Here is a 24,054-nt window from a genome sequence, read left to right on the forward strand (position 1 = left end):
GTAGTGCAATACTGGCAGTTTGTTGAGTGAGTGACGTGAGATGGAATTATAATGCTCATGATACTTATGTTCTCAAGGCTTGGTCTGTGGAGGTTGAGGTTACTAAAAACAATCGAACTATGCTTTATTGCAGATATGCTCCGGGCAATTCAGAGAAAAGAAAGCTAGTTTTTTTTTTAATTACGGTCAGCTGTTTCTCCTAGCATTTAAAAAGGCGTTTACATTCCGACCTTAGAGCCATATCGTTGTACTTTCAGCCGAAAGGAGCTTGCGCCAAGTCAGGGCAAGAAGAATGTTTATGAGATACGTTTATGCTTTTCACGGGGGAAGAACCTTGATGCTTTTCCTGGAATCAGGACGGGCACTCTTCTTCAACTCATCTGCTTGCACTAGTTAATTCGCTGCTGAAGCGATGCCTGCAATATCATTTTTTTAGAACGCAGCTCATTGGCACCCGTTTATGCGTTTCGCGTAGTCGCCGCCTGATCGTCGCCGTCGGCGTTGCCTTTGTCCCGCGTAATCAGCTCAGCAGCCGGAGCAGCGCGCGCTCCTGCCACCGCCGTTTGCCGCTGCGTATACCCCCCCCCCCCCCCCGCCCTCCCTCTTCGTGTTCTCCTGTTGCTGCGCGCACTCCTGCCTCCACCGTCCGCCGTTGCGTGTAACCCCCCCCCCCCCTCCACCCCCCGTCCACTCCCTCTTCCTCCGTGGCGGCGACCGCACGTATTCTCCGGTTGGTGCGCGCGCTCCAGCCGCCACCGTTCATCGCTTCGTGTACCCCTCTCCACTTCCCTCTTCCTGCGAGGTGGAGACGGTGTTCTCCGGTTGCCGAAGTGCCGGCTCGGCATCAGCGGATCACGGTGCGTGCATCCTAAGCCGAAACGCAGAGCCACGTTCACTTGACTCGCTAGCGGCGTCAGCGCCATCAGTCAGTCGCTGCTATCTCTTTGCCACGCAACTTTGGGCCCACGAACTGCCTCCCGCGACCTCCCGATATCTTAATTGCTCTCTTCATTTCTCCGACAGCAAAGCTTCCTTCATGACAGTCAAGAACTCTTAGTAAAGTTGTTTCTTGAAGCAGAATGTGTGAAAGAAAAGTTGTCTGCAATTGTACATACATTTCTTGCTCAAAATATTTGCCTCAATGTATCGAAAAGATGAAACAGCTGATTAACAGCTAAAGTAACGTAATCGGCATTTTTTTTTGCAAGAGCAGAAACATTTTACGCATATCAACAAATCAGTTCCAGTTAGTGAGTGAGTGAATAAACTTTATTCAATTAAGACAAAAACAAAGCTAACGTAAGTGGGCCCTTAATGATTGTACTCTGCTGATGACTGAATCCTTAATGGAAACGTAGCCACTGAAAGACGACGATGTAAACTGTTTCACGATACGATAGGGGAAAATTGTGGTATACTAAAAAAATTCTCATGCTGAATCAAATAAGTGTACCTATGACGATACGTCAAGACGCAGGCCACAAAGAAGAAATTGAAGTGAACCAGGACAAAGAACAGATGCCTCATGCAGGCTGGATGAGCCCATATCCAGCTTGGGGGCTTAGGCAAATTAGTCACAGGAGTGGTGCTTTCTGTAGTAGTATTGTGACTCCTTGTAAGTTTCACATTTTCTCGACCGGTTCACATCACCCAGAGATGTGTATTAAACAATCCCGCGCTATTATACCTGTCTGCGCGTTCACCATACGAGAGACTCTGACGCTGGGCGCTGCGCATGGTCAGCAGTAATACGGCAAATGAGCGTGTTATGAGAGATATGCATGGAATCTAGAAGTCAGGATTCCCTGAAAACTAAGGAAACTACTGGAAAAGGTGAAATTTTAATTTCATCTCTCTTTTATGAGACAAGAACATAACTCAGGATATGTTTATTTTGTTCAATAATTTAGGAAAGTAGAGGAGAAAGCACCATTTTCTGTTGTTCGGCAGCGGAAAGGGAACACACAATAAAAATGCGAGTTAATGAGAAAGAAAAATAAGGATTGCATCTTTCGTGAACCCACAACATGAGCTGGGTTGTTTATTTGCTTTATTTCAATTCATGTGCAAGGTATGACGCCAGGCTGTTTTTTGCGTAAAACGCTGATACGTCCGGGAACTCCTCGCATGTGATGCTGAAATAAACAATGGAAATCATAATTAAGTTGCGGCATATACTAACCTAAAAATCAAGCAAAGGCATTTGTGCGCTCCTCAAGAAATTTCTTGTCTAAAATGAGTTGTCACTGTCTTTCACTGCTTAGATGGCATCGACAGCTGCCTCCACAGCTCGGCAGCACTACCACATCGTTCATTTCTCCCTGATAAACAATATTTGCTGCCGCCAAAGATCCAATTGTGAATATAAATAGCAACACGCAGGTCACAAGCATTACTACCCAGAAAACTTCAAGCAAAATTACCAACTATAGGCACTGAAATAAGTGGAAACAAAAACACTGCAAAAATGGTGGAGCTGCGCAGATTCAGATAACCCACAATGTGTGACAGAGGCATATTATGATCTTGATAATGTGTCCGTCTCAGCCCGAGTACCGTATCGAAAGAGTACGGCACTGTGCCGAACAATGCTTCAAAAACGGTCACCATGTAAAAGAAAGAAAATGTCGCCACCCCAACTGGCGTTCCATCGGCCTCAGCGTCCGCGTTAGAGACAAGCCTCGTTCTCTCTCTCTCTCTCCTTTTTTTTCCGACGAGGCTGGCTTGCCTGCTAGAAATATTTACATGCGCGCTTCCCCTTGTAGCACACATTGTACAAGACTGGCACAAACATGAAAAGGAAAAAGCAAAACACTCACCAAAGTGCAGACGCTCCGCCCGCGCCGGCTTTTCGCCTAGAATCCAAAACGCCTGCGACTGTTGAACTTCTTAAACACGTTCTCCTTGCGCAGAAGCTGCCGCCCAAGAGCGGAGTCCTCCGAAGACTTAAATTCGTACGTTCGCGCTCCAATTTGAACAAAACGATCTTCGTGATAATCACCAGCGAAAAACCTACATATGGTGCTTCGCTCACAGTGTAAGATGCGACCACGGTGGCGGGAAAACGCCAACTGAACTGGCACATCGCCGCACTCAGCGTACCCGCGTCTGCGTGCAAAGAAAACGGGGCGCAGAACAGCTTCGGTGAAAAGGGGAAGACGCCGCCCCCGCTGCGCGGCTCCGGCTATGTTGAAGCCAAGGTCATCTCCGTGAAGACAAACCACGGAGAAGGCAGAGAGCGGGGAGCATCCCTCCCCCCCCCCCCTTTTTTTCCCCCCAGCCGACAGGAAGAGACCCCTCCGGACATGCTGGCGCCGTTCGCGGGGCACGGGGGAAGCGGGTACGGACAGGAGCAAGGCGGCGGCCGAATGCTTCTTTAAAAAGAAGAGTCGCCGATAGAAGACGCATGCAATCTTGTTTTTTTCTCTTTTTTTTTCATACGCGAATGTTTTTGCTGTGCGTGTTAACTCTATAGTATCCGTGGGATCAATCCGTGATTATTAGAACCTCTCAATGTTTAAAGTGACTTCATTTTAGCATGGTGATCACTTTAAGAAAGGAAAGAAAAGAAAAAAATAACAGTAAAACTCTCCAAAGACATTTGAGCTAGCGGTGGAGGATTCCAATACAGACTGCACCTCATTTTGCGGCAATAAGCTACGGTCAAAAACACCTAGGCTTGGGCAGAATGTCAGACCCTGAAGCATATAGTGAACTTTGCAACTGGTTTAAAAAAGCTCTGTCCGGTCCTACATATAGTAGGTTCAATCTAGGATCCTGTTTGTTAGTATGATGACTCACTGAACTTGTTTTATGATAAATATAAAATATGTCCTACCACTGAAGTTACCTTCTGCGACATACAGAAGCTGATCCATTACGGATTCTGATTGACATTCAACGATGTACTTGCAATATTAGTGGAGCCTTTGCCATCATGAAGTTTTTAGGGCATATTTTCACTGTGTTGTTGCGAAGCTTGAGCTAAGTGTGCACCGTTATTACGCACTTTTATATAACATGTACGAGTACGCAACTGCATGCTGCTCTTATATTTCTCTCTGCAGAATGTGGACAATAGTTGATTACAAGTGAGATCAAATATGCATAACGAAATTGTTGCATCATGTTCTTATCATTGGTGCCTAAAACTACTTAAAAACATGGGTCAGCATGAACAGTATACGCTGATTCTTCGTAAACGTTGAAAACTGACAACAAAAAGCACATAGAAAAATAGCACAAAAAGTCTATTGGGTAGAACACAATGAAAATTCTGTTGGCCCTGTAAAGATTGCACTCAGCTGGGGTTGAATGTCTATCGAAATTCAGTACATTCAAAAGGCGGTCAATAATCCGACAATAGAGTTTCAAAACTCATTTTTGTAAGGGTAGTACTCTATCATGACCCTGCGCAAGTGGCCGTTGCTGCACATTGGGCTCTAGTAGATTCAAAAGTTCGCATTCATGAGCCACCGACTACAAGAAAATAATATGGCACCTGTGAATTTTCGCGAATAATTTGTGTCTTGTGACGAAGTAAAAACAAAAGACAATAAGAACCGTCCATTTGCACGCACCAGGACTACTATAATTCGTGTTTTTCCTATATGCTTATACAGTTCCAATTTTGTTTTTACTTCAGTTTTTCACTTGAGTGCGAGCACCATGTCAACGTGATTCGGTGAATTCTGGGGCATGGACGAACAGATAAGCACCGGTAGGCAAGATTATTTAGGCGCTTTATTTCGCAAGGATAGTATTATCCTGCTATAGCCATAAATAGGCACATAGATGAGTCCTGTTCACAGAGTTTTTATTATTTCAGTAAAATGTTCGTGGTCTGAGGAATAAAGAATGGAGTGTTGAAAACAAGTTGCATCTTTTTTTTCTGGTTGACAACAATGACATACGTGATTTCCATCGAAGCAGCGGCAGTCTTGCTATAAGATGACGCACCGAATGTCTGGTATATTCTAAACACTCCGTGTCGCCGATTGTAGGTAGATGGGGCTGCGAGCCTGACTCGTTTCGAAGTGCTGGTGCGGATGCAGCGATTCGCCGTTGGACTCCGGCAACATGGCGTTCAAGCGGGTGATCGGGTCTGCGTGCATCTGAAGAACAGCGTGGAAAATATGATCGCCATGTACGGCTGCGTTCTGGCTGGAGCGACCATCGTCCTAGCGAAGACATCGCTCACTCAAAGTAAAGTACCCATGCAGAAATGAATCAATTTTGTGCCGTAAGAATCACGTCTGTCTCGAAAAGAAGGAAAGAACATCGCATCGCTCCAATCAAAAGTTACACCATAGCGAATTGGGCTCATTTTGTCGAAAATTCGTCGGCGTATGCTAGCATCGAGCCAACAGTCACCAAATTGGTCGGAAACATTCCTGTCTGGTCAAGAGGGTCACTACATCCCAACCGCAGAAAATTCGCGCGCGTGGGAGTGTAAAATAAAGATAACGGATTTGGGGCTGGTTTAAGTGAAGCCAACATTACGGTGTTGTTTCATAAAATAGAAGAAATTCAATAAAATACATTTGCCGCCATTGGTGTTTCAATCAATGGCGGCAAATTCGGTGCAGAAAATAAGGTGGGTGCATGAGGTTAAGAAGTTCGCAGGGGTCAAGGCGATGCAGCTAGCACAGGAACGAGTTAATTGGAGGAATATGGAAGAGGTCTCCACTTTGCAGTAGCTATCGTCCGGATGATGATGATGATGGTGGTGTTTGAACATGGCACTTCTGTATGCCTGGAGGTAATGAACGCATGGTCCACGAAGGGTCTTTTTTTCTTTATTGCCTGAGATCGATATGTGTAAAGCATCAGTGGAACACAAGAATACAAGGCTATATTAATATTTCCTCAGGTCCGCTAGCAAACAGCAAATGCTTAACAAGGATATTGAAATCCGCCATATAGTATTCAGTTTTTGCCTCCTAAGAATTAAATTGCGGTATGCTTTGTGATTTGTTTACGATGATGGGCCTCCTTAGTTTGTGGAAGAGCCGAATGATGGACTGTCACGCCGAATCTTAATGATCACTGAGTGCGCTTTGGCGCGGGGAGTATAGGCTGGCCTAGAAGAGCCGCTTAGGGCGGCTCCCGCATTTCTGTGCTTCTGTGTGCCTCCTGGAATTTAGGCATTTGTGATGGTGGATAACTGCTGCGTTATACAGGGCTAACAATATGCAGCCCAGGAGTTTTCCTATGCTATAGAAAAACACCCAGACGTAGACCAGTGGTTAGCGCGCTAGAATAGGACCCCTACAGACACAGAAGGATGGTTGTTCGTATTTTAGCGTGGGCACGATTTTTTTTCCTATTAATCGTTTACAGCAAAATGCCGACACGCACTGTCTACACGTCGTGTCCACAACTTGTTGTGACATGGTCTCGCGGCACCATTTATAAGGCCATTCAGGGTTTGGTGTTAATAAAACATCATTTCATACTCGCCCTCACTACATAATAAACTCGTCATATTTTGTTGTACAGATGAACTCCGCTACCAAGCGCAGGACAGCGACAGTACCCATATCCTAACCGATGAAGAGTACGCAGACAAGGCCCGTCAAGCAGTTGCCGAACTTTCCATAAAGGTAAGTGGCGGTATTGCACATTGTTCTCAGAGTTCCATAAAATAGAGAGAGAACCAGGCGAAAGATTAACAAAGCACGCTCAGAAACTAGTTTCCTAATAAGGAATTATCAAGAGCGCAGAACATGTTGCCAGTATCAAGATTTCTTTATGATCTATATTAACAGTGGTAAAAATAAGCGTTCCTTAATATATCACTAATTGTGCACTTTTTGTCGCTCTCATGCTTCTACGCTGTCACTCAAAACGGATTTCGGGGTTTAAGTTTGCTTCTTCAACCCATTCGTGTGCTTAGTAGTCTTTATGCGAAGTTAGCCTGTTTAGTTCCTCTCATATTCTCATGCTTAAAATAGAAGCTACTTAAAATGGCACACATTGGAAATATACTCCAGGGCTGCCAAAACACGCCCACCTACCTTTTGTACCACAGATACCCTGTGGTGGTTTCGCGCGTGGCTTAAGATTATTTCACGGAAAGCATTTCTTCTACAATTTATAGTGATCAGTGACTTTAACAAAAATTTTATACCTAGCATTATCGACGTACTCATAACTAGGTTACTGGAAAGTAGGAAATATGATTGATACACAGGTCTTGCGACAAACCTTGATAACAATTACTGTCCTATTCCTTTTGCTATCGTCCTGTAAAACAAAATTCTTGAGCATGTGTCACCCAAAGTTGCCCCCCTCTTCAACTTTCATATTCGTTCTGTCACATTTTTTAACACTTTAGTACGAACTTGCATCACGCACACATTCACTTCACTGTGTCATGAACCGGGAAGTATTGCCGATTGTACATACTTAAACTTTTCTGAGCTCTTTCACGAAGTTTCACATGATTTATTGCTGTTTAAGGTACGAAACCATGCCCTAGATTGTAATGTGCTTGAAATGTGTTAAGCAGGTTTTATATTAATTACTTCCGTTAGCATTTATTACCCAAATTACTACTCTGGTTAATTTATATTACCAAAAATTACTCTGGTTAATTTATATTAATTTAATTCTGAATGAAATCCTATTTCACATTGCGCGTTCTAATTATGATTAACCATGCAATCTGCCTAGTAATAACTAATCCTTATCTAAATTTCAATTTCGGCCTCAACACAAATACTGCAAGATGCAAAGATTGTTAATTGTTCTTAATTGTAATAGGTGTAAAATTATCAATATATCATGAACTATCTCATATGCCTCTAAAAGCGTTTACTGAGCTGGAGCTATTAATATCCTATTAATATTGTGACGGGAAATATTCACAGTAAGGCAGTTGTCCACACCACTGAGGCTGATCACAGCACAGCACAGCACTCGCACAGCACAGCACTCGTCTGCGTCTTCTTCTTCTGGGAGTCTGTCGCACTTCTTCGTCAGCACGGCCAGCGAATACCGCTCAGTAACACTACCCCCCCCCCCTCCCCCTCGGGTAAAGCACAGTCCCAGCGCGTTCTACGTTTGTGAAACAGAACGTGCATAATAGGGCTTTAAGCGGGACACAAGCACTATTTCAGGGGATGGCGCTCTGGACGAGGATTTCGGAGGCACAGATTCAACTTCGTATGTGACGTCTGTCACGGGCCGCAAAACTCGGTAAGGGCCTGTGTACCGGGGCAAAAGTTTTTCACACAAGCCCACGCGACGGCACGGGAGCCACAGCAAGACGAGTGACCCAGGACTGTAGTGGACATTACGGTGGCGACTGTCGAACCGGAACTTTTGAGAGTCTTGGGATGCAGAGAGCCTGGCATGAGCTATCCGGCGGGCACCATGAGCGCGGGCTACGGCATCACTGGCGTAAGTGCTGGTGACGTCTGCCGCCGGTAGTGAGGTGTCGAAGGGCAGTAACGGGTGTCGGCCAAATAACAGATAAAATGGGAAGTATCCAGCGGTAGAATGGACTGATGAATTGTAGGCGAATGTCACAAAGGGTAAATGAACGTCCCAATCCCGGTGGTCGTCAGATACATACATGGACAGCATGTCTGTGAGGGTACGGTTTAGGCGTTCCGTGAGGCCGTTGGTCTGGGGGTGATAGGCTGTGGTGAATTTGTGACGGACGGAGCACGAACGGAGAATTTCGTCAACCATTCGCGACAGAAAGCAGCGGCCACGGTCAGTTAGTAGTTCACGAGGGGCACCATGATGTAGAATCACGTTTTCTAGGAGGAAGTCAGCGACATCTGTGGCGCAGCTGGTCGGGATGGCTCTGGTAATAGCATACCGCGTAGCATAATCGGTGGCGACGGCGATCCATTTGTTCCCTGAGGCTGAAACTGGAAAGGGCCCAAGAAGGTCAACACCTACACGGGAAAACGGGTCAGTGGGTATGGGATCGGCTGCAAATGGCCTGAAGGCAAAATTGTGGGTTTCTTTCGACGCTGACACAATTCACATGCGGCAATGTATTGTTGGACGGAGCGATAGAGCCCCGGCCAGTAGAAGCGTCGGCGCAGGCTGTCGTATGTGCGAGAGACACCCAGGTGGCCAGCTGTTGGAGCATCATGAAACTGGTCAAGGATGGTGGAACGCAGATGTTGAGGAACGACGAGCAAAGGGTCTGCGCCGTCTGGTCGCATATTGCGTCGGTATAGGGTGTTCTCGTGGAGTACATATAAGGCAAGAGATGGATCAGGTCGGTCGCAGGTCAGACGGAGGATAATGGAATGGAGCAGAGGATCTAAGTGTTGTTCGTCGGCAATGTTAGAAAAGGCCGACACAGACAAGACACATGCGTCATCGTCAGAGTCGGTAGGGCTAGGGGAGTCGACGGGATGACGGGACAAGCAGTCTGCATCTTGGTGAAGCCGTCCGGACTTGTACACGACGGAAAATGTATATTCTTGTAATCGAAGCGCCCAGCGCCCCAAACAGCCTGTAGGATCTTTGAGGGAGGAAAGCCAACACAAGGCATGATAAAGTGCCGGCCAAACAAATAAGGGCAGAATTTTGTAATAGCCCAAACAAGTGCCAAGCACTCTCTCTCTGTGATAGAGTAATTTTGTTCGGACGTAGATAAGAGGCGGCTGGCATACGCAATCACCCTTGTGTGGCCGTGTTGTTGCTGGGCAAGTATAGCTCCAATGCCGTGGCCACTTGCGTCGGTGCGGAGTTCAGTATTGGCAGATGGGTTGGAATGGGCCAAGACGGGTGGAGTTGAGACCAGCAATAAGTCCCGAGAAAGCTGCAACTTGTTCAGGCCCCCAGGAGAATGAAACGTCTTTCTTTAGGAGATTGGTGAGAGGACGAGCTAACGCTGCGAAATTCGGGACGAATCGTCGGAAATAAGAACATAGGCCAATAAAGCTTCGAACATCGCTGGATGAACGTGGAGTGGGAAAATCTCTGACGGCACGAATCTTGTCGGGGTCAGGCTGAACGCCGGCAGCATTAACCAAGTGACCAAGGACTTTGATTTGTCGGTGACCAAAGCTGCACTTTTTGGAGTTTAGTTGCAGTCCCGCGCGGCGAAAAAGCGCTAGGATTGTAGAAAGGCGACGAAGATGGCTTTCAAATGTAGGCGAGAAAACTATTACATCGTCAAGATAACACAAACAAGTGGTCCACTTGACGCCTCTGAGAAAAGAGTTCATCATGCGTTGGAAGGTTGCTGGGGTATTGCAAAGGCCAAAAGGCATGACTGTAAATTTATAGAGGCCGTCAGGGGTGACGAACGCTGTTTTTTCACGGTCTCTCTCGTCGACAGACACCTGCCAGTAACAGGAACGAAGGTCGATGGACGGAACGTAGCTGGCTCCGTGCCAAGTATCAAGCGCGTCGTCGATACGCGGAAGAGGATAGACATCTTTTTTGGTTATCTTATTCAAATGGTGGCAGTCAACGCAGAATCTCCAACTGTTCTTTCTCCTTGACCAACAAAACGGGGGATTCCCAGAGACTACTGGAAGGCTCGATTATCTCGTTCTCCAACATGTTCTCGACCTCTGTTTTAATGACGCGTCGCTCGGCAAGCGAAACACGATAGAGCCACGCCGCCTGTGAATAGGACTGGCGTCACCGGTGTCAATGCGGTGACTGACAACTGTGGTTTGACCCAATGGGCGGGTACCGAAGTCAAAAAGGTCACTGTAGGTGAGCAAAAGCTGTTTTAACTCTGCGGCGAATTCAGGCTGGAGATCAGCTGCAATCATGCTTTTAACAGGATCAGTGCGCGATGTAGAGGATGAGGGAGGTGTTGCAGGGAAGGCATTTGGATTATCGGTAGTCAGAGCTGAAATGGCACAATCGGTCATCGGCGACAGATCTGCTAGTGAAATTCCCTCGGGCAGAACCTGAGTTGATAAGCTGAAGTTAAGGACCGGGTGGGTGGTACGGTTCTGGGAGATATGCACAATCAGATGAGGAAGGGTGACGTGCCGCTGCAAGATGACATCAGTAATGGGACACGCGAGATAGTCGCCGTCTGGGACGGGTGGGAATGGTGACATAGGGATGTAGACGGCAGCTTCAGGAGGAAGGCGGCAGAACTGTGCTGATCGAAGGCGGGGTGAGCAGGAGGGGTCTTCAGAGCAGAGCGGAAGGTCCAAGCGAAGTAGGCCGGTAGAGCAGTCAATGAGGGCAGAGTGGGCTGTTAAAAAGTCAATGCCAAGGATAACGTCATGGGGGCATTCTTGGAGGACGGTGAACAACACTGGAGCATGACGACCACCAATGGTAACTCGCGCTGTGCACATGCCAACCACGGCAGCAGGGCTTCCATTGGCAAAGCGAACTGTGGGCGAGACGGCTGGAGTAAGGACTTTTTTGAGGCTACGGCGAAATGAGGAGCTGAGAACGGACAGGTGGGCGCCGGTATCAATGAGAGCAGAAACGGGAACACCATCCACAAGGACGTCGATGCGATTATTTTGTAGGGCAGGGGTCAGCAGAGGTTTTTCAGTCCGGGTCACAAATGCAGCGTCACCTCCGGGAGCTGCATTGGCTAGTTTTCCGGTATGTGGCTGGAATAAGACGGGGACAAACGGCGGCGAGGAAGAGGAGAACGCGAGCGTCGGGTCTGCGGGGATGGTGAACGGTTGGCATCACGAGCAGGGACACCGGGATCAACAGTGGTCTGGTCGGGGCGAGGTGAGGTATAGCGAGGGGCATAGTCTCCGCGGCGGTCGACGTAGGTGAATTGACGAGATGGCGTGTACCAACGGCTACGGCAGTGACGGGAAATGTGGCCAACGCGGGAACAAGTAAAGCAGATGGGACGATTGTCATGGGCATGCCACTCATTCGGATTGCGGTACCGATATCGGGGCGAGAAACCGGCGGTAGGTGAGGCAGCTGCAATTACTGGAGGGGCAGGTCCTGAATCCACGGTGTCGGTGCGGTAGGCAGAAGGAAGACCCATATTGGCAACCTCTTGGCGAACAACAGCCTGAATTAGTGATATTGTAGCCAAGGTATTGTCGGGGGTAGGTGAGAGTGAAGCTGCAGGAGTCATTTCCTCGAGCTCTTGACGGACGATGCGGGTCAAAGTAGTGTCATTAGTTGGCGGTCGAGGAGGCCGAAGATCGACACAGGGAGAGCTGGCAGCCGTGTTCGGTAGACGGTCGAAACGATGCGATATGCGTCTCTGTTTCGCTTGTTCGAAACGTCGGCATACTTGTAGTACAGAGTCCACGGTGGAACAATCCATGCATAAAAGGAGGTTGAAAGCATCGTCGGCAATGCCTTTTCCTATGTGACCGACTTTATCCTCCTCAGGCATGGCGTGGTCGACTTTGCGGCACAGGGATAGGACGTCCTGTATGTACAGTACTCACGGATTGAAATAGGACATTCGGAGCGCGTGGCCGTCGCTGAATGCAAGGCAGTGTGGTAAACAGGCCGGCTTATTGGCGACCGGAAGGAGCAGTTCTGCTTCTTAGATGTTCTCCCCCTCGAGCTATACCACAATGCAGCACCTTGGTTCCATGAGCATCCCCGGGCGGCGCTGCATGCAGCGACGGCCACGCGCTCCGAGTGTCCTATTTCAATCCGTGAGTACTGTACGTGATGTAAGACTCGGTAGACGTTTGCGCGCGAGAAGCGAGCGCCTTTTTCGCGGCAAGGTGACGGCCAATGGGCTTTCTGAAGAGGTCGTGTAGCTTCTGCTTACAGATGTCCCAAGATGTGAGGAACTCTTCATGGGTCTCAAACCGCACCCGCACTGTCCCAGTCAAGTAAAAGATGATATTAGCAAGCATAAGTGTGGGATCCCACCTGTTGTGCTTGCTGACTCGTTCGTATAGAGCCAGCCAGTCGTCGACATCAACGTCGTCGGTCCCACAGAAGGTTCCGGGGTCACGGGGATGGGCCATGACGACAGCAGGTGCGGCGGCAGTAGATGTACCGGCGTCAGTAGTCATACTGGTGGTAATAATGCGTCGGCCGCTGCGGAGATCCAGCTTGTGACGGAGATCGAAAGATTGACCTCCACCAAGAGATGTTACGGGAAATATTCACAGTAAGGCAGTTGTCCACACCACTGAGGATGACCACAGCACAGCACTCGCACAGCACAGCACTCGTCTGCGTCTTCTTCTTCTGGGAGTCTGTCGCACTTCTTTTTCGTCAGCACGGCCAGCGAATACCGCTCAGTAACAATATTTAGGCGATTAGTGTCTATTGTTTTATGTACATCAGCCAAATAACTAGTAATGCCCATCATTCTTTGTTGTTTACCTGAGTTGAAACTTTTCGAACACTTTCTCATCCCTTGAACGGGGCATTTACAGAATAATTTTTCTTCCTATAAACTTGAGCACGCGGTTTCTTTTCAAACCCTGCTTTGGTTATCTAGTAACCTCCTGTGAAGCTAAAACGAGAACCGGTCTGCTCTTTACATTCCTAACAATTATAACACTGCTAGTGAGAAAAATACTTTTCACTTCTTGCTCTTACAGGGCGTTGCGAAATTCTGCTGGCTGTGTTTATATTACATATAATATTATAATTATTTCAACTGCTTTTGCTTCAGCGAAAGCACATAGGTATAACGGCGACTTGACCGCCGTGAAAACATTGAATTGCTGACATATAACAGCAATATATTTTACCCCTCATTTCTACCTCGCTTAATTAATGACTGGGATCACTTGCCGAAAGTGCCAGCTTAAAAGCGATATTAGGTTATTTAAAAAAGTTCGCGCAGCTTGTTTTGGTCTTCCAAATTAGTCATGTTTCTTCAATTTGTATAGTTACGTGCTTTTGGACTATTGCATTCTTCTGATACTTAGCGCCTCCCCAATCACATTTGTAAGTGTCGAACCTGGCATGGAAACTATCACAAATAATTAAACTGATGACGTATCTGCGGACAGTCAGCATAGTATATAAGGATTAATTAGAGTTAATGGCATTTTCACACACGCAAGCGCAGTTCTTGATGGGCAAGAAAACTGCGACGGCGGTGTCCATAAAAAAGCAAAAACAAAAACACAAAGGTTTTAAAAGTTTCAGATTGGTCATGCAAGACTACAACGTCATTATCCCGAAAGCCGGTGCCAACTCGAAAGGCCTCCGAGCCAACCTCGAAAATCTGGATGTCCCCCTGTAGCAGTCGGTGGCTTTGAATTTGAGGGTCTTCCTCCCAAATTTTGGATTGAAATTAGTCAACCACCGAAATGAAGGCTCGGTACTGAAAATTGCAGTCCAACATGTTCCAGCCGAAAATTTGTAGTCAACCCGGGAATTTAGAGTTGGCATGACCATGCACCGAAGAATAGGGTATTATTAGCCACATCTCGACTTTGTGATGAATAGAGTGAAATATTTATCCATCGCTTTCGCTTTCATAGCAAGCAAGTAATCTTAAATGTCCCATAATTTGTTTGGTTAAGCGTAGAGAGCAATAAGCTCGCGATAATTAAATAGCAGGAGAGATGTTTTGCGAAGCCATATCGGCAAACCTGAGTGCTTCAAGTCAAAATATTCAAATCAATAATACGATTGCATGTGGAGAGCATATGCGTACTCTTTTTGTTTTGCCAGTAATTGTGCAGACACTCTGTGTGGAATAATTAGTTCACAGTCCGATAGTTGTTCAGAAGGCTTGCGTTCTTGCCATATCATTCATGCGCTAATTCAAACGCACCTGCCACCGCCTGAGGTGAGTCCAAAGATTCAGATAAAACCATTACATATATTACGCGTCGCCTGTGAGATGTTGCACAATTCGAATTCCTGGCATCTTTGCGTATGATCCCATCAGGACTTAGACCATGCAAATTGACGATATACTGAGCATAGCGGCATGATTCGTCTTTACAGGGGTATCAGCGATGACAAAGCGCTAAAAAATGAAACCAGAACTGCGATGGGAAGCGTTGTCCTTTCTTCGAAGACATTTCCGTCTGAAATTCTTCATACGTGCATTTGCCAGGCCGCGTTAATGCAGTGGTTCGGGCGCTCGACGTCTGTGCTCATAATGCGGGATTGAATCCCGGGCAAAGACGGCTGCGTTTCGAAGGAGTCGAAGGGGGAAGCATCCGTGTGCTGTGCGATGTCAGTGTATGCACGCCAATGAACACCAGGAGGTCCAAAGTTCAGCAGCCCTCCACTACGGCGTCTCTCATAGCCTGAGTCGCTGTGGTACGCCAAACCTTATAAACAAAACCAAATAATCATGCTCTATATTTCGCGAGAAAACAAGATTTGTCAAAAAGGTTTGCTTAAGACAACCTCAGGACAAACCCACAAAAACTGTCATGACTTCATAGTTACAGATGAAAGCAGTAGGTGAACTGCAAAAAAATACCAAGGACTTCAGCGACTAAAGTAGTGAAAGGCGAAAGCCTGAGTGCAGCATTCTGCTAAGCAACTGGCACTAATTAATAATTAATTAATAATAATTATATGTCGTTAAGTAGGAAATAAGCAGTTATCTAATTAGGCATTATTTAGCTAATTATACAATGAGTACTTAGGCAATAGGTATTATTAATTTAGTAATAGCACATTGATTGGCATATGGCCATATAAGGCACGCATTCGCGCATACTATGGTGGTGCTCTGTGATTGGTCGAGACCACTGTCATCCCGTCTAGGCCAATCAAAGCCGCCGCAAAAGCGGGACACATTTTGTCCGCGACATCATGAGCCAATAAAGGCTTTCGCCTTAAAGCACTAAAAAAATGGAAGTTTGAAAATTATTATTGGGGGAAGTTGAGTGAAGTAATAGAGAGTTAGTGGGATCGAAACCCAGCTCCTCTACCAAGCGTAAAAGTGTTTATTCGAACTAGAGGTGGGTAGGTGTTGATCGAAGGCCCGTACTACCAACAATCACTCAGGCGCCGCACAGGCTCCAGGCTGCATTTTATCTGCATCTTTACTGCGCCACGTGAGCTGCTGCCGGCCGGATTGATTATGATATTTTGTTCTCAGAGACGCGATCAGACATGTCAATGTACCCTGGGTAGCGCGAGGCATTTCAGAAAAAATGAAAAAGTCACGCAGGAAGAAATTTTAACATGTTACGCTTTAGAACAGTCACAAGGTGCTTGATGGGGTTTTTAAACACGTAGACTTTCGTCTCTGCTTACACAGATCATCAGTTTGTGGCTGATGAATATCGCTGAAAGCCTGTGCCTGCTTTATGTTCTTGAAGATAACGGCCTACCATGAAAGAAACATGTAGTCTCGTAATCTGCACCTGGTCTGCCTCATATCGCAGTTACGGTTTTCGGCAGCAAAATTTGTTGGAGGCACGTAGATAAGTACGATAAAACGATCAAGCACCCATGTGGCTCTTTGTAGTCATTTGCCGCGTTTGATATCGTTTGTTTTCGACCCCATTGATCTCAGCAACAAGTTCTTTGGGGATCCTACATATTAATTACGATTAAAAAGACGTTTTTTATCTAATTGGCAACAAACCCGGAGTTTTTATGCATTCTACGACATGTCACACTGCCTCGACGTCTTTCCGTCGGATGTGATGTCATCATCTATGTGCGGCTTTTTTAACGAAACGATAGGGTCTTCGGCAATCTTAAGTAATCATTGCTCTCAATTACACGTTCTTTAAGAGTATAATTCGACAGAAATCTGGCGTTTCTTACCCTACGCTATATCTACGTCGCAGCTGTCTTCATGTTCCCTGACTATATCACTTCCGGCGCTATTCTGACGAAAGTTTGACACTTGTGTCTCTAATTAATTAAATAATCACTCTACACTCATAAAACCTGGCTTCAAGGTTTGTTTTTGTCTTCCCCTATCTTATAAAATGATTACTTTTCTCCTATATTCGTCCAAGCGCTAGTAGGGGTGCACATCTCGTGTGGACGCACACTTTCTGCGCATACCGATTAGCCTTGAAAAGCTTTGGCCTTAAAACTGCTAATACAGAGACTATCACTTTTCATCCCGAAATGAAGAAAGATCGTTTCGAGAGCTGGTGCTAGCTATGGCAATGAGATTTTTAAATTCTTTCTTAAATGCATGGGTACGATAAAAGAATTTCTAAAGCTGTACGACAGAAGTAGCAATTGTAAGAGAAGGTTTAATCTATACGTCGAGGACGGCGTCGAGGTCGGCAAGAAAGCGCACGATGATCAAACCAGCACGATGATCTGCGCGATCACAATTCCACAGGCTGCTTCCTCTTCATCAGCGTCCAGCCAAAAGGGCTAATCTTCTTCACAATGCCCCCCCAGAGAAAAAGGAGCCATCCTGGCGACTTAAGGGGACAAAGGTAAAATTGGATCGTAGAACGGCTCAAGACGCTGAACATGTACAGTCTCGCGGCCACGGCGTCGCAAATCGGAAGATGGCGCAAGGGGCTCAACAATATAGTTCACTGGTGAAGTGTGCTCGACGACACGGTAGGGCCCGTGATACTTTGAGATCAGCTTTGTGGAGAGACCGGGGCTACCGGATGGAATCCATAGCCACACAAGTGAGCCGGGCTCAAAGTGTGGTGCATTCTCCTGATCGGTGTCATGGCGATATTTTTGGCTCGACTGAGAGTCTGTCGTAAACGTGCGGGCAATCTGGCGGCATTCTTCGGCATACTTGGCAGCTTCTGTCACTGTAGTGTATTCTGATGGATCAGGGTTGTAGGGAGGACAGTATCAAGGGGAGCAGACGGATGCCGACCGTAAAGTCAAAAGAACGGAGAGAAACCCGTGCTAGATTGCGTAGCAGTATTGTACGCATAAGTGATATAAGGAAGGAGAATGTCCCAGTTCGTGTGGTTGGATACGACGTACTTCGCGAGCACGTCGCCAAAGGTGCGACTAAATCGTTCAACAAGGCAGTTCGTTTGCGGGTGGTAAACGGTGCAAGTCCGGTGAATGATTTTGCTCTGATCGAGCAGGGCTTCAAAGACTTCGGATAAGAAAGCACGGCCTCTGTCGCTGAGCAATTCACGAGGAGCACCGTGACGGAGAATAAAGTTTTTCAATAAGAAAGCGGCCACATCTCGGGCTGTTGCAGCTGGGAGCGTGGCGGTTTCGGCATATCGCGTCAGGTGGTCGACGGCGACAATGACCCAGCGATTGCCATCGGGTGTGTAAGGAAGAGGGCCATATAGGTCAATTCCGATGCGGTCGAAGGGTCTAAGCGGGCATGTGAGAGGCTGTAACTCACCAGCCGAACGGGGAGAGGCAGGTTTGCGGCGTTGGCACGTCAGGCACGATCGAACGTACCCGAGAACCGAGTTGTACATACCGCGCCAATAGTAACGCAGACGGATTCATGTGTACGCCTTGAAAACTCCGGCGTGTCCGCATTGTGGATCGGCATGAAAGGCTGTGCATATTTGAGTCCGTAAATGGCGCGGAATCACGAGGAGCCATTTCCGTCCACTTGAGCTGTAGTTGCGCCGGTAAAGGAGGTTATCCCGAATCTCATAGTGAGAAACTTGGCGGCGAAGGGCGCGTGAAGGGGTAATTGCCGGTTAGTTTGAAGATAGTCAATAAGAGAGGCGATCCATGGATCCTTCCGTTGTTCGGCAGGCATGTCACTGACGTCGATCGAAGATGCCACGGAGTCTAAGACGGAGAGGCTGGCAAGGTCGGCTGGAAGGGGTGAGCGAGATAAAGCGTCGGCGTCTTTATGTTTGCGACCAGATCGGTAAATAACGCGGATATCGTATTCTTGCAAACGCAGAGCCCACCGTGCCAAGCGGCCGGATGGGTCCTTGAGCGATGAAAGTCAGCATAGGGCATGATGGTCCGTGACTACGTCAAAAGAACGGCCGTAAAGGTAAGGGCGAAACTTTGTGATTGCCCAGGCAATGGCCAAGCACTCCTTTTCCGTTACAGAGTAGTTCGCTTCGGCTTTGGCGAGAGTACGGCTGGCGTAAGCGACTACGTACTCACCGAAGCCAGAGGGGCGCTGAGCAAGCATACCTCCGAGGCCGACACCACTCGCGTCTGCGTGCACTTCGGTTGGCGCCTGGGGGTCAAAATGGCGCAGGATAGGCGGGGCTGTAAGGAGACGGCGCAAGGTGTTGTAGGCGTCGTCACATGCTGATGACCACCGCGAAATGTCTGAGTTATTGCCGAGGAGCTCAGTCAGTGGGGCGACAATGGAAACAAAGTTCCGTACAAAACGCCGAAAGTATGAGCACAAACCCAAAAAGCTCCTCAGTTGCTTGATGGTAGTAGGTTTCGGGAATGCAGTCACAGCTCGAAGTTTGGCGGGATTAGGACGGATACCATCTTTGGACACAACGTGGCCCAAAATGGTCAGCTCACGAGCAGCGAAACGACTCTTCTTCAAGTTGAGCTGCAGACCAGCGTTCGCAAGACATGTCAAGACCTGCTTCAGTCGAGAGAGATGGGTCGCAAAGTCCGGCGAGAACACCACGATGTCGTCAAGGTAACAGAGGCACGTCTTCCATTTTAGGCCACGCAGAATTGTATCCATCATACGCTCAAAAGTAGCAGGAGCATTGCAGAGACCGAATGGCATGACGGTAAATTCAAAGAGGCCATCGGGGGTGACAAACGCGGTTTTAGGGTGATCTTCCGCAGCCATGGGCACCTGCCAGTAACCGGATCGTAAATCAAGGGAAGAAAAAAGTTCAGCACCTTGTAAGCAGTCCAATGCATCATCTATACGCGGATGAGGGTGGACGTCTTTCCTCGTGATTTTGTTTAGGCGACGGTAGTCGACGCAGAAGCGAACAGAACCGTCTTTCTTCCGCACTAGGACAATAGGGGAGGACCAGGGACTGTTAGAAGGCCCAATCACTCCATTCAATAACATTGTTTGAACTTGGCCTTCGATAACTCGGCGCTCAGTGGCCGACACTCGATAGGGGCGCTGACGCGGAGGAGCATGGGAACTGGTGTCAATGTGGTGGGAAACAGTTCATGTGCGGCTCAAAGCAGGCTGGTTAGAGTCGAATTAAGAACGGAACTGATGAAGCAGCGCGAGAAGTTCAGAGCGTTGAGGTTCAGGAAGACTGGCATCGACGGTGCGGAGGAAAACGTCGGCAGAAGACTGGTCCAGCGCAAGAACAGGTGTTGTAAGTGCAGCCAAGTCAGCGGGCTGTGAAGCGGGTGTTGCGTCACCACGGAGAATGGAATAAATGAGCTGGATGGTGCCGAGGCATTCACCGCGACGCAGAGATACGGGAAATGAGAACCGATTACAAATCCAGAGCGCGGTGAGGCCAGCTGACACAGAAAGTACGGCGTACGGCAGGAGAAGATTTTTGCGGCTTATAAAAGATAGGCGATGGGATGAAAAGTACATCAGTACGGCGAGAAAAAGCACAAGGGGTGGGCACAAGAACGAAAGAGCACGCAGGGAGATCAGTATCTTCGGCAACGAGGACTTTGGGAAAAGGAACGTCCGGCGACGGTTCGCCTAGCGCAAAAAGCTCCAGTTCGGCACGTGCACAGTTGATCACCGCATTATGACGCGACAGAAAATCCCAGCGCAAGATAAGATCATGAGAGCAGGAAAGTAAAACTACGAACTCTATTGCGTACAAAACTTCTTGAATGATGACTCGAGCGGTGCACACTGCTATAGGCTCTACAGGCTGGGCACTTGCCGTGCATAGCGAGAATCCTGAAATAGGTGTCACTTTGCGCAAGGAATGGCAAAGACTTGCAGCCATGGCAGAAACAGCAGCGCCGGTGTCGACCAGAGCCAGTACTATAACCCCCTCAACAGAAACTTCAAGGAGATTTGCAGGAGATACGTGAGGCCTTTTACAGTTCCCTCGTTGCGCAGTTCTCGCCTCAGGAACTGCGGCATTCAGTTTTCCTCTTGCGCAAGATTGGGACGCCGGCGCAGAGGATATAGGGAGCGGCGACGCGGCGAGGTTGAGCGGCGAGTAGAAAAAGTAGTACGGTCATTCGCAACGAAACCTGCAGATGAATCGGCGGCTGCGTACTGATCTCGGGTTGGCTGCCAGGAAGGTGATGTTCGGCGCTATAGAAACTCATCGGGAGTGCGATTTCGGCAGTACCGGGCAATATGGCCAGCACGTTCACAAGAATAACAAATGGGACAGTTATCACGTGTTCGCCATGAATTGCGGCGCTGAGGTCGAGGCGGGACGAAAGGTTGTGGCGCCTGAAGATATTCCAGTACAGGCGCTGGAGGCGTAGCGTACACCACAGGGTAGCTAGGTGGCCGTGGTCGGGCAGCGACCGCAGCGTACGTCAGCGGTGCGACAGGAGTGGGGGCGCATGTCATTGGTGGAGCGACAGGTGGAGCGACGTCGGCGTATGCCAGGGTCTCAATGGCTTGTGCTGGCTGAGGAATAGGCGCTGGCGGATGGACAGGGGGAAGGGCGTCCGCCACGCGGTCGGCGATGACCTGTCGAAGGGGCGCCAAATTGCGGGAAAGCTCGCAGTTTGGTGGCAATAGTGGTATTTGGCGAGCAACTTCCTCTCGGATGAAATCCTCATCGCTGCTGCAGCAGCGATGAGGTCTCAGATGTAGCGGAGAGGCCAGAAAGCGATTCCACAGGCGCGGAAGGCTGTCGAGGGAGGCGTCGCTGCTTGCGCAACTCATCGTAGCTTTGACAAAGGTTGACAACTTGTGCAACAGATGTCAAATCCCGGGATGTCAACATGAGGAAGGTGTCATATTCGATGCCCTTTAGGATGTGCTTGATCTTTTGTGCCTCGGGCATCTGGGCGTTTACGCGACTGCATAGGTGGAGCACATCTTCAATGTAGCTGGTAAACGTCTCGCCGAGCCGCTGCGTTCGATCGTGCAAGCGTTGCTCAGCGCGGAGCTTGCGTACACTAGGACGACCAAACACGGTGGTAAGGTTCGCCTTAAATGAGTCCCAATTCGTGATTTCGGCTTCGTGGTTACGATACCACAGGTTGGTGACTCCGGTCAAATAAAAGATAACGTTTGTTAACTTTGTTGCATCGTCCCACTTATTGTACGAACTCACTCGCTCGTATGACGCAAGCCAGTCGTCACAGTCGATGTCGTCTGTCCCACTGAAGAGCGCAGGGTCTCGCTGGCGCAAGGAGCCAGAGTAGACGACCGGCGGGGTCATCGGGGCAATTGGTGGGTGTTCCTCTTCGGCCATGTGAATTACCGGTAGCGTACGGGTGCGAAGCTCCAGCGTGAGGCAAGGGTATCAGGCCGCACCTCCACCAAGTGTAAGAGAAGGTTTAATCTATACGTCGAGGTCGGCAAGAAAGCGCACGATGATCAAACCAGCACGATGATCTGCGCGATCACAATTCCACAGACTGCTTCCTCTTCATCAGCGTCCAGCCAAAAGGGCTCATCTTCTTCTTCACACAATATTCACTGTGTTGTCCACTTTGACGGAGCATGTTACGTTGGACTTCTAAAAACTTCCTAAACTAGCCGCGCTTTTTTATCATTTGAATATTTTTTGTTGCCTTAAGATGTAACCAATGAAATAAATGTTGTTGCCTACGTTTTCGTTCGCCAACCAAACATAACTGCGGAATTGTCTCTTTCTGCGGAGCGAGCAAAGACACGGATAGCTTGAACAGCAGCTTGGTTGGTACGTTTTGAACGCTACAGTTGGAAAATTGCAGACGCAGGAGACAGCTACCGCCAGGTGACACTGCGGAAAAGCAACAAAAATGTTAGAACTTCATCACATGGCTTTGTAGCCCATTGAGCCAGTGAAGACGCGAGAATTTGCAATGTTTTATTCGCTTTTATAATGTTGTTTTTTGCTTTTATTCTTACCTTTACAGTTGCAGGAACAGATGGCGTAGGTTAGTTTAGCTCCGCGCATATGGCCTGCTGCCTTGCCTTCACTATGATTGGTTTTTCAAAAATCGTGATCATTCTTGTTGGCGCAGGAGCTCTTCTGTATGGGACGCGCAACGGGCTTCGTCTGCGCGTCAAACTTTTCGGCACTGAACGAACAGGAGTTCGAGGAGGTCCCCGTCATCGATCCTCGCAGCACTGTCCTCGCTGTATGCTACACGTCGGGAACAACGGGCTTGCCCAAGGGCGCTGAGATCACGCACTACAACTACGTCGCCTACTTCTGCACATCCAGGTAGTGTTGAAATGATGACCACCTTAACGCAATGATATCTTTTTAAGGCGAAAGCCTATAAAAATCTGTGCACGATAGTTGTGCACGAATATGTCAACGCCTCCTATTAGGATGCATTGGATCTGTGCACGAGATTCCGCGAGATGTGTTCTTCGTTCAGTAGTACTTGCGAGCGGGCTAGTTGGCTATACGAATCTTATTGTAACCGTACGTTTTTTGTGATGCATTCTTCTTCGTACCACAAAAACAGCCAGTTGGTAGCGAGCGCATCATCTGTGTTAACGTCTTGTTTTAATTCTCTTGTGCGCCTGTTGTGTTTGTGTATAACCATGCAGCGTCAGATGTCGTCGGAGTGTTCTTCGCTTACCGTTCAAGGGGGAAGAGGAGGAGGAGGATAAACTTTTATTAACTGAGGGAGTCAGGCAGACAGGAGCTTCTGCACTAGGAACTCTGGCGACCTGGGTTGCACGCTCGATGGCGCGCAGTTGGATTAGCGGGTCCGAGCTGAGCATAGTGGCCTCCCGCTGCTCTCAGGTGGCGAGCTGCGAATCCCGCGGAGGGGGGTCTCATGGGCATGCCCATAGTATGTGGTGTAAGTTGACCCTCTGGCGGCATAAGTTACAGAACGGGGCATATAATGGGTGTTTGTGACTGGATTTGGAAAGGAATGCGTCTCTAATTCTCGTCAGATGACCTCTTGTGGCTTCGTGGCAGATTTGTGTCCCGGAGGCAGTACGGTACGTGTTTGACGGAAGTGTATTGTAATGTCTTGATAGGAAACCCTACGGCGCCTCGCCGACGTCATGAGAGGCTGTCCCGTCGCCCGGAGGATGAGGCTTCGGGCGAAATTGTGGGTAGCCTCAATATCCGGAAGAGAGGAATGTGCTGGTGTCCAGATTAGCTGTATTTAATGGGGAGTCGTGTGAGAGGCAAGTAGCAATTTGAGTACTATAGGGGATATCCTGCCTTTGCT

The 24,054-nt window shown here is 48.2% G+C and overlaps 1 protein-coding gene across 2 annotated transcripts in view; it reads left to right on the top strand.

Moving 5' to 3' along the window:
- The window catches only part of LOC146192626 (uncharacterized), a 56,964-nt gene that overhangs the window by 12,927 nt on the left and 19,983 nt on the right, over nt 1–24,054 (top strand). For both annotated transcript variants that reach the window (XM_084602526.1, XM_084602527.1), the window contains 3 exons: nt 5,004–5,205; nt 6,502–6,605; nt 22,879–23,081. In XM_084602526.1, the coding sequence (XP_084458652.1) occupies nt 5,004–5,205; nt 6,502–6,605; nt 22,879–23,081 (509 nt within the window). The remainder of the gene's footprint in view (nt 1–5,003; nt 5,206–6,501; nt 6,606–22,878; nt 23,082–24,054) is intronic.

Source organism: Amblyomma maculatum, chromosome 4 (genome assembly GCF_055883805.1).
Source record: "Amblyomma maculatum isolate TAMU_Amacu chromosome 4, ASM5588380v1, whole genome shotgun sequence".
In the NCBI taxonomy this organism is placed as follows: Eukaryota; Metazoa; Arthropoda; class Arachnida; order Ixodida; family Ixodidae; genus Amblyomma; species Amblyomma maculatum.